Source organism: Betta splendens, chromosome 12 (genome assembly GCF_900634795.4).
Source record: "Betta splendens chromosome 12, fBetSpl5.4, whole genome shotgun sequence".
NCBI lineage: Eukaryota > Metazoa > Chordata > Actinopteri > Anabantiformes > Osphronemidae > Betta > Betta splendens.
In genome coordinates, this window is record NC_040892.2 from 9,086,645 (window position 1) to 9,097,435 (window position 10,791).

At 44.5% G+C, this 10,791-nt stretch overlaps 1 protein-coding gene across 4 annotated transcripts; it reads left to right on the forward strand.

The window, feature by feature from the left end:
* Positions 1 to 121: 121 nt before the first annotated feature.
* Positions 122 to 10,756, forward strand: zgc:162472 (uncharacterized protein LOC553495 homolog). Of its 4 annotated transcripts, none has more exons than XM_029169360.2 (29): positions 122 to 260; positions 996 to 1,195; positions 1,284 to 1,908; positions 2,011 to 2,114; positions 2,242 to 2,301; positions 2,382 to 2,540; positions 2,624 to 2,757; positions 2,846 to 2,940; positions 3,065 to 3,119; positions 3,219 to 3,344; positions 3,425 to 3,661; positions 3,743 to 3,806; positions 3,891 to 4,074; positions 4,165 to 4,253; positions 4,371 to 4,725; positions 4,865 to 4,984; positions 5,327 to 5,363; positions 5,454 to 5,552; positions 5,638 to 7,918; positions 8,009 to 8,160; positions 8,244 to 8,458; positions 8,554 to 8,617; positions 8,701 to 8,854; positions 8,939 to 9,080; positions 9,155 to 9,194; positions 9,282 to 9,377; positions 9,458 to 9,677; positions 9,816 to 10,011; positions 10,087 to 10,756. In XM_029169360.2, exons 2-29 carry the CDS (start codon positions 1,002 to 1,004, stop codon positions 10,198 to 10,200), a joined length of 6,411 nt encoding a protein of 2,136 aa, XP_029025193.1. In that variant the 5' UTR covers positions 122 to 260; positions 996 to 1,001; the 3' UTR covers positions 10,201 to 10,756. The 4 variants fall into 4 exon arrangements, with proteins under 4 accessions (XP_029025193.1, XP_029025194.1, XP_029025195.1 ...); XM_029169361.2 differs by having other exon boundaries at positions 9,461 to 9,677; XM_029169362.2 differs by having other exon boundaries at positions 9,158 to 9,194.
* The last annotated feature ends 35 nt before the right edge of the window (positions 10,757 to 10,791 follow it).

The window sequence follows — 10,791 nt, forward strand, 5'->3', positions numbered from 1 at the left end:
CAAGGAAAAAACATTTAACTAAGAAGAAATTTGCCCTGGTTTAATGTTTAGGCAGATCTTGCACACAGACTGAGTAGAGTTACCTCATCGCGGCTTTGCAGCGCTCTCACTACATTACCCACAAGCCACTGCTTCTGTCACGCAAATATCGCGTGAAGAAAATCATGGCGGACTAGTGGGTGCATGGATTCCGCTACTTGCTACTCGTCGACGACGCCTGGAAGCTAATTTCTACCAACAGGCGACTTACTCCGGAGCAGGTACGTCTGCGTTGGTCAGTTAACACACGTAGACGTAGTAAAACATTAAACGTGAGCCGCTCGGCTCTTTGACGTTAGCGTCCGGACGGAACAAAGCGGGGACACCCGTAAACAAAGTCTCATCCTGCGAGCTTCAGTAGAGCTTTATGCATTTTTGCGCGTGTTTTTGTAGTTTGTTCGTTACGTCTTTCTGACTGGCGTTGTTGTTGAGGCGCATTAGCTTTTTAAACGCCTGCCGCTGGTTCGGTCGTGGTGTTTAGTAGCTGTCAGACCTGTCAGCATCGCTCCCACTAACCAGTCCTGTCTGTCAAACGGCTTCTGTAGCACTGTACGTGGACTGTTAACCGGCGTAGCCGTAGAGAATAGGGATTTATTGCTTTATGTTCGATGTTCAGTAATTATACATTAAATAAGCATCACTGCACTATAGATGCACAGACGTTGTGGGATCACATCAAGAGAGACAGAAGAGAGCAACACAAAACGTACAGTGGGTCTGAGAGTCAGACAAACTCACGGTTCTAGTCTCACCTCGTCTCGTCCATCACCTCCATTAGCTTCTAGCTCTCTGCTTCGCTCCCTCGGCCTTAGGTCCAATGTCTGACTTTCTGGAAAATGGCTGCAGCACAGCTTTCTGTGACCTGAAGTTAGAACTCGCCCTCCAGCCTCGTCTACAGCCATATTGTTGAACTTTGCTTACATTATTTATAATGACTTGATTTGTTTGCTTTCAAGATAAAAATGTTTCGTCGGTCGAGATTCAGCGTCCGGCCCAATGTCGGTACAGGAGGGAGAGCACCTGCAGCACCTCAGGAAGCCCCTTCAGCGAATCAGGATCCCAAGGAGACCTCCAGAGATGTCGCTGAGGGCAACAGCGGTCCTGCTGTGACTGATGACAAGTCTGTTGTCACCCCAGAAAAAAATGCAGCCTTGGGGTGAGTAGGCATAAATAACTAGCAAATTATTTTTGGACACCATGACAGTATCATTTTGCATCTCAATTAAAATATTGTTACGCTTTAGGGATGGCAATGACCAGAATGGGGAAGGTGGCAGCTCCTCAGCTGCGCTCCAGAGAAGGAAACGATTTTCTGTCAAGCCCAAAGTGGCGCCGGGCCGCCTCGCACCGCTTGCTCGAGCAGCAAAATCTCCTGTCAAGCCAGTCTCTGAAATTGCTGTTGAAGCCTCTGGCTCAGACATTAAAAAAATGACAACATCCAGCCAAGCCAGTCCTACAGCAGCTTCCCCTGGACTTCGGTCTCCAAGGCGACGGAGGCCTTCAGAAGACATCAAGCAGGCTAAAGTGCAGCCTAAACCCACACACGTCCCTCCAGAAAGTAAAGCTGCTTCAGCTGTTCCCCCTGCCGAGAACTCGCTTAAGCCAGCAGACAGTGGCCAACAGTTAGAAAGCACCTCAGGCAGCCAGGTTAAAGAAGCTCCTCCCAGAGTACCCTTCCTTATACCAGATAAAGAAGCCCTTGAGCTGTCGGAGAAAGCCAAGACTCTCGTGTCTTCTAAGAGTAAGCTTTCGCTGTCACCTTCAGCGTTGTCGTTGAGTAGGCTCCTGAACGACCCGTCAGATTTACAGAGACTGGCAAAGGCCCAGAAGCTCAAAGAGCTGCTCCGGGAGGAGAGACACAAAGAAAAGGTGAACCCTGAGTGTTCTCAATACTTATATTCATATTTATCTTCACTTTAGTGTTTTAATGTTACATTAAATGTTAAACTGTTAAACTATTTGATATTGTAGAAACGCAGGAAGGCTAAGACGCGTCTAAAGGAATTTACTTTAGATCCTACCAAAATGACCATGAGGGACCTTCTTCACTATGTCCCACTCTCTAACCCCATGTCGTGAGTATCCTTTTGCAATTTAATTATTAATAATTTAATTATTTTGGCTACTTTAACAAATCTGAATATGAGAAGAGGTTTCCTTTTGTTCGCTTATTTAATTTGCTTAAATACTTTTTTTTTTCAGCTCCAGCTTAGAAAATTCAACTCAGGAGGAAGAGACGGTGATTCCAGCATCACCAGGAAGGTTGTAATGACGTCTTTGTTAGTCTTATGTAAATAAACAACATAATAAATACTTCATAATTCTGTACTATGTAAACTCAGTACGTCTCCAGAAAGAGCACAGCAACCTGACATCGTCCCTAAAATAATGAGTCCAAGGGAGGAGGAAGATGAGGAAGCAGATGAAGAGGGGGACGAAGGTCTCATGGTTCCTCAGGTCAAAGTAGCAGAGGATGGCTCATTGATAATTGATGAAGAAAGGTTAGTCGTATTTCAATACGATCAAAAATTTTTTTCTTCTTTCTGGATTGGTTGGCTTCATATCGTCTCAATTTATAATTCAGCTTAACAGTGGAGGTCCAGCGAGCAAAAGGGCCAAACCCAGTACATGACCGAGATCCCATCTTTGAACGTGGCTCCACTACAACCTATTCCAGCTTCAGGAAGGGGACCTGTTCAAAGCCTTGGTGTAGTGAAGGTCAGGCTCACACAAATATAGATAAGTACAATATGCATGACGTACGTTTGGATGTAGTCTTCATTCTTTCTTTTTCTGTGTTTGCCAGAGACGGACATGTTCTTTCTGGCCATTAGTATGGTGGGGACAGACTTCTCCATGATTTGCCAGCTCTTTCCTCACAGAGCTCGAGCAGAGATAAAGGTCAGTGTTGGGTGCGCATACAATTAGCCACACCAGGTTAAATGAGTGTAGTCTGATATAACATTGCAGAAAATGAAAATATAATGATGTGAGAAAATGTGAGAATAATTCAAATCATTTTCAGAACAAGTTCAAAAAAGAAGAACGACAGAATGCCTGGCGGATCGACAAAGCTTTCAGTAAGCACATAGTCCTCTTTATTGAGTCGGTTAGATATCACCTGTGTGTGTGTGTGTTTTGATTCAGAAACAATAATTTCCAAATGAATTGTTTTGTAGGAGAAAGACGCAAGTTGGACATAGAATATTTCTCTAAGCTGCTAGAGAAAATTATGGAAGTTCAGCAAAACAGGAAGAAACTCAAGTCACTTGCTGAGAAACCTCCCAGGAAGAGAAAAGCAAAGGGTAACACTCCTCTCATGTCTTGTTTATCTCTGTTATTGTTGCTGTTGTTGTTTTTATTGTTGTTTCCATTACCTTTACAGGAAGAAAGTCTGCAAAGAAGCTGAGTGATGTAGAAGAGGAAGGCGAGGAAGATGAGAACCTACCGGATTTGGAGGACGAGGAGGGGGGAGGAAAGGAGAACGAGCTTCTCTGTAATGAAGGGGAGGCCACTGCTTCCAAACCTATAAAGCAACTGAAAAGAAAGACCGGAGAGGATACTTCAAGAAAGGAGCCGCGTAAGAAGAGAAGCAAAAAGGGGGAAAAGAGCAGCGATCAAGGTAATGAAGCGTTTAGGTATGTCTTGGCTTCCTTGCTGCTTGAAGCACCATTTAGTGTTTTTTTTTTTTTACTGTACATAGATGAGCCCGACACACCTCAGGACACTGAAGCAGCACTTCCTGAGGATCCCAAAAACTCAGACAAGTAAACAAACTTCCTACCTAAAAAGAAGTTGCTTATGCAGGTTATGTTTGCAATACAAATGTTCTATCTTCTCCTGATACTCAGTTCTTTGAACGGTGAAAATACGGACGCCAAAGACACCGCAGTCACGCCCGCTAAACTTTCGCGAGGCAGAGCACCAAAACCATTACTGCCTTTGGGTCGAAAGCTGGGTAAGAAGGTCCCACCGCCCTCCACCAAAGCCAAAGAGAGTGCAGATGAGAATCTGACTGATGCAAACTCCAAGAAGGTATTTTCATTTTCAAAGTATAGAATCAATCTTTTTTTTTCTACATTTGTTTGTTGTCGTTATAATTATTCCGTGTCATATACGTCTCAGGTAAATGAAGCTGCATCAAAAAGTTCCGCTAATGAGGAGAATTCCTCTGATGACGACCAAGCTCCTGTTGCACCTCCAAAACCTACCAGGTATTTAATGTTCTGTTAATAAAAGTACATTCTTAAACATATCTATAAACACTTAATTCCCAGTTTTTGAAAGAAAAAAGACACAAGTAGCTCATCATGTGTGGTTGTCTTTTGTAGGTATGGGAGAGTTCCCAAACCCACTAAGCCGGTGTCTGAACCCGCATCTTCCTCACCAGTGCAGCAGTCCCCCCCTGCTGCCAAGCCCAAACCTAAATGCACGGCCAAGAGGGGGAGATCATCAGCGCCAGAATCTGACCAGGAGTCCAAAAAGCCCAGGCTGGTCACCCTCAGAGCTTCTCAGTCGGATGAGAGCGACGAGGAGAATGGACAGCAGTGGGAGCAAGAAGAGGGTGAGGAGGAGCTGAACCCAGCATGTAGCCCCATTGAGGATAGCACTGCCCCTGCGTTTGTGCCTGCCAGCCTGCGCTCCCCCCAGGCTAAAATTTCAATGGTGGAGGAGACAATGGAGGAGGTATGAAACCGTTTCACATGACACGCAGTTCATTTTTTATTTACATAATTCATAACACATTTTTGTTTTTCTCCATTTGTTTTTTTTGTGCACGTTTGTACGTTCCATAATTCAAACCCTCCCCTCATCCCACACTTAGCTTGATATCTTGGCCAATATACCCGATGTACTGGGCATCTCCCAAGTTGCACTGTGCCCTGATGCCTCTTGTGAGGAGGCACATAATGAGACGTGTGATCATCAGTTGGATCTGCTAGTTGTAAGTGAACTGTGCCTAAAATGCAAAAAAGTCAAATTCAATCATGATTGTGACAATTACATTGACTTCAGGTAGAAAATGTATTGCATAACTTGCACTGTTTGGCCAGATACTGGTATTGATGCATTACTAGATAAAATGAAATCTGAAGTGTAACATTCAAGATTAGGTGATATATTTATTTTAATGTAATGTTTACCAATTATTTCAGCCTCTTGATACATCTTTTATGTAACACATTTTCCCATTCACATCACATCCTTTACATCTATTTCAGACTTGGCTGAGAACTTTCTTGCTTTTAATTTTATTTTTATTTAAATATATTTGTTCCCTTTGTAGGATGTTATTGACTTCCTTTCTTCAGAACACACAGAAGGTACGTTGAAAAGGTTAATTGCAAGAGGTGTGTGCATATAATGTATGGTGTATACATTTTTATGTATTTTTCATTGTCTTTGTGTTTCAGGTACTGAGGAGGAAAGCTACAACGAGGCTGCTCAAACCCTGTTGACCATCGGGAACCTTTACTCACAGGATCAAGCAGACACAGAAGCTCACGTACCAGGTCAGAGATCAGACACCACAGTATTCCACATGATGAAGTTATTTTCTTATGGTTTAAATAAATGCAAATGCGCTGCTGTGCTTAGCTGCAGGGACAACGTCAAACAATGAAACAAGTGCCACCGAGGAGCAACAAGCAGACAACGGCGACAATGATCAGATTTGTGATGAGCAGTGGACGAGTTCTGATCCAAACCCTGTCCCTCACCTTCAGTCAAGTACAGAGAGTTTAGAGAAAAGTCCGCCGCAAACTGTGCTGGATCTTGAACTCTGTCAACCTCCAAAGGCTGAAAGCCAGTTTGAACCCAGTTTTGAACAAGCCAACCAGGAGAGAGGCTCAACGTCTTCACAGGCTGAAGTGACTGAGAGCAAGAGTAGCTCAACAGCACCTGGCAAATCAGTCACAGAGTCACAACTTAAAGAAGGATTAAACACAGATTCTGCCCCAAATCAAAAAGATGGTCACCAATCTGCTGCTTTCATTGGATCATCTGAAGAAGATTTACCTGTCAGTCATGAAGCACAGAGTGAGATTGCGTCTTCACAGCCAAAAAGAAGCCGCATGCAGAAAGTCAAACCCAACTTGCCACCGACATGTAGAGCTGCTCGGTCAAAACCTCAGGCCACGAAAAGTCCAATCCCCAAACCAGTAGCAGAGGTAGAACCAGAACCGAGTTGTGCCACCCCTTCAGAAAAGTCGACTGAAAACACTGGTCTGGTGTCAGACTTGAAACCGCCGTTAAATTTAGGTACTACAGAGGAACAACCTAAAGCCGAGGAGAAAAATCTAGACAAAGCAACATTTGGTCAAGTTGATTTAGATGCAGCAACATCAGGTGGAAATTCCTCAGGACACAAAATTATTTTGGAAGACAACTTTCAGCTGAGTAATGAAGATTCCAGAACTTTTTCAGTATCAGCTTCTACATCTACAAATGAAAAAACAATGGCTTATACGACTGAGAGTGGTTCTAATGTAGAATCTCCTGAAATGTCACACAGAGAAACGGTTGAGGAAGGATTGAATACAGATACAGTCCTAATCCAGGACAAAGGTGACCAATCTGATGTTGTGGTTAAATCTGCAGCAAGAGACTTACCAGTCAGCCAAGAAGCACAGGGTGAAGTTGCATCTCCTTTACAGCCAAGAAGGAGCCGAATGCAGAAAGTCAAACCCAACCTGCCACTGACATGTAGAACTGCTCGGTCAAAGCCCCAGGTCACAAAAGCCTCTGAAGGAAAACTGATTGAAAGCACTGCTCCAGTGTCAGATCTGTCAGAATCCCAGGACTTAAGCAGTTCTCTGCCACCCACAGATGAGGGGAAGAAAACAGACCATGCAATGCTTGGTCAGAATGATTCAGGTGCAGCAGGTGGAAGTTCTGTGGGAAACCTCCAGCCCAGAAGTGAACAGACAGGATCAGCATCTGAGTCCACAACACCTACATCACTGGGGAAAGATCTGCCGGTCAGTCAAAAAGTAGTGATCTCTGAATCTAGTAAAGACATAATGGCAGAGGTGGAAGATCAGTCAACTGGTACTGCTGAAAAATCAAGTCAAAGTAGCAGCACTGCAGTTTCAGTACCATCACTGGAATCATCCATTAAAACAGAGGAACAAAAGACAGCTGTTGGGTTCGAGCTCGACTCAAGCTCAGAAAGCTCAGAATCAAGTGTTGCTCACAGAAGGCGGCGCTCTGTCAAAGTCAAGCCCAAACCCAATCTAACGTCTTCAATCAAAGCATCGCGGACAAAATTGCCCCCCAAGGGAACCTGTAAAACCCCAGATCAGCAGCAGATGAACACGCCTTCGAGTGAAATGGAAGAGCAACAGTCTGAGCACGCAAGCACTGTACATTCAGAACCCGAGCCCACGGAAAAAGAGGGTGAGAACCGGATGTCAGTACATTTATCCGTGAATACCCAACCACTCGACTCAGTGAAAGCTGCTGCAGCAGAGATGGAGACATCACTGGATTGCACAGGTGATAAGGATGCGTCCTCTGTGTTAGCTTCCACTCAGGTCGCTGAGATTTGTTCGCTACTGACAGCTGCAGCTCCTGAAAAGGGAAGTGGTGAAACATCCACAGGGGACAAAATGTCAAGTAACACTGAAGTGGAAGTCAAAGGAGGAAGCGAAGTAGATGTCTCTACTGGAGCTACAGAGTTAAAAACCCAGCCACCGGATTCTGCTGAATTTTCAAGTTTCCAAATTTTAGAAAAGGACCGCACAAAATCAGAAATAAATTCTGCATCCACTACTAAACTAGATAAGGAGGAAAACAAAAGTCAAGCTGCAGCGGAACAGGCGTCTAAAACCACTGAAGTCAGTCAAAGTTCAGATGAAAGATCTCAGTCTGCTCACAGGTAAGACATGAGTCATAAATTTAGTCAGGCTTAAAAACAAAAAAGTTTTTGTTCAAATATTTTGTAATGTTGTTTTTTCCCCTATTAAAGTACTGATGAATCACAGTTGGAGTCAAGTGGCTCTACCTTCACGAACAAAGCTCGTCCAGCTCGCAGAGGCAGGCTCATAAAACCTAAACCCAACCTGGCCCGCAGCAGTCAGCTTCCAAGGGTGCAGCCAGCCCAGAATGAAGCACAAGCAGGTTTGACATTTCAAAATTTAAAACAATGCCTTACTCTGAAACATCCTTCTACAATATTTTGTTGATTTATTTTTTTCTTTTAGATTGTAGCACTTCAAAGGTTGTGGATGCTTCTGTTTCCCACGAAGCTGTGCGTGAACGCAGACCCGAGAAGGAGCCAGCAGGGGGCGCTGCTGAACAAGAGAGTCGCCCAGAGCCTCACTCTGGCGCTGCTGCGGTACAACTGGGTCAACCTAACCCTCCATCACATGACGCTGAATCCTCTCTGGGGTGTTTAACTCAAGTCCCACCTACCCAGGTGCAAATGGGCAAAAGTTTGCATATGTCTTAGCACTTTTATTATCTTTCTTCTATTTTAATTTGAAAAAAAAAATTTTTTGATTCTGATACTAGAGTGTTCCAACATCCAGTGCAGAAGGAACCCAAAGCCGTCCATGTCTCCCCTTGTTCTCAGACAGTAAGTTGAGCATCGCTGACTCTCCATTCAGGATCAGCTCTACAATGTTCTTTGACTAAAATGCTTCTTGTCTTCCTCATTAGTGCTGTTAGAGCAGGTGCCTTCAGATCCAGATGAGCCCTTTTTCATCCTCTCTCTGACTGAAATCCCGGTCTCCTCATCAGGGGAGGTGGTGGACAGTGCAGCTGAGCCCCTCTCCTATCTTCCTGTCACAGATGCTTCAATACCCCAACTGAGGTTTGTGACGGTTGTTATCAGCTAGTCATCTAGACCGGTGTGGAGGCGATTTGGTTTGGGGCTTGACCTGTTTTCACCCTTCAGCGGGCTTCCTGGAGAACAGGGGGAGGCAGCAGCAGGAGATGCGTCTGCTTCTGGCGTCCCTGTGCTCACGTCCACAGAGCAGAGTGGAGAGACGAGCAGCATCAACATAAATGATTCTGGGCGTGTCCTGGCTGCACATGAAGTATGTGATTTTGCAAGAAACCACTTGAATCTGCAAAATGATGAAATTTGAAGCATACATTTTTTCACCTACAGAAGGATTCCACAATGGAGCATTCAGTGGATGTGGAACAAGGTATAATGGTTAACTTTATCCGAACTTTTTTATGGCTAATGTTGTGTCATTGACTGTAAGTCTTTACTCTTTGTGTTCATGGAACAGCGAGTCCAACAGTCCAGTCACCCAAGACTGTAGAGAATAATAACGATTCTACAAGTACCTCAACAAAGCTGAGACCAAGAGGCACCGGAAGAAAAGGTGTTTGAAGGATAATTATGTGCTTGCAACATGCTCTCAGCTGATTAGACACATCCTCTTATACCTGTCTGTCTTTGAAGCAGCCAAAATACCGGTCAAGCCCACGAAGGGGAGGACAAAACAAAGCGGCAAAGCCCTCGTTCCAGACCTCACCCCAACTGTGGAGCCAAACGCCTGCGATGCAACAGCAAATGCAGGCGATGAGGTCACTACTGAAAGCCAGACAGAAAGGGGGGATCAAGTGGAGACTCGAGCATGCGGCTCAGAGGCGTCGACGGCTAGGGCCCGCAGACGGACGAGGTGAGGGGCAAAACAATGAAATTATATCAACATCTCACGTTTGAACATGTAACATTTGCTAATCAGCAAATTCTTCAACTGTAAGTATCTGAATGGGACAAATTTCTCCTCTCAAATTGCTAATCTTTTCACTTCAAGCATTCCTGCACCTGCCAAAGCCGCTTCCTCCATCTCTAAAGTCAAAGCCCCACGTAGAGCTGGACAACGTTCCAGCACAACGCCTCGGAACGTCGCGCCCGCACAGTCACCACAGGAAGTTCCCTCCTCGCCACAGACGCAGAGGAGAGCTGAACGGAGCACGACCCCAACAGCTGGCTGTTGTCAGAGCCCAGAGGTGAGGACCATGAGACACTCTCACCTTCGTGCGCTTGTGAGGTGGTTTCAAAGTTGCTCCTGTGTTGCTCTGTAGGTTACAGCTTCTCGGGAAAGCGACTGCGTGCAGATCAGCTCGGCGGAGGAGGAGCCAACCAGTGTCTCCCAGTACTTTTTAAGTGACATCTTTACAGACGTAGCGGAGGTATAAACATGTGCACAGCTTGTGTTGAAAAACATTTGTTTTCGCTAAACGGTGCAAAGATTCATTTATAGGGTGCCCTGCTGCCCGTTCTAATGATGTGAATTTGTATATATATAATAATTTTTAAATTTCACCCATCAGTTGTTAGCACTTGCTGGAAGGAGGTGGCAGCTGTACCCCAATAGTTCAATATTGGGACTTAATTTGCTGTGAAAATGTAAATATTGTACAGTAGCAAACGGGCGTTTGATTCCCTCGTTCTGACTGAACAACGGCCTCAGGAAGACGCGTAATCATATCATGTACACTTCACCGTACGTTAAAGTGCATTAACTTCTCAATGCAGCTCGTCTATTTATAGAATATATATTCATCAGTTCAGATTAACTGATATTTTTTTGTTGTTGCTTTTTTTTAAATAAAAACTACTAAATTGTGTTTATTTCAAAGTACTCCTCAGACACAGACGTAAGTCGTTGTACTGAGCTGTACAACACGTTCCCGTACACAATTGCAGCCTTTAAGTTATTGTTTGATACCGAAATAAAAACACGTTATCTGACTCACATGTTATCACTGTCTATTTCTTTAAAGCTC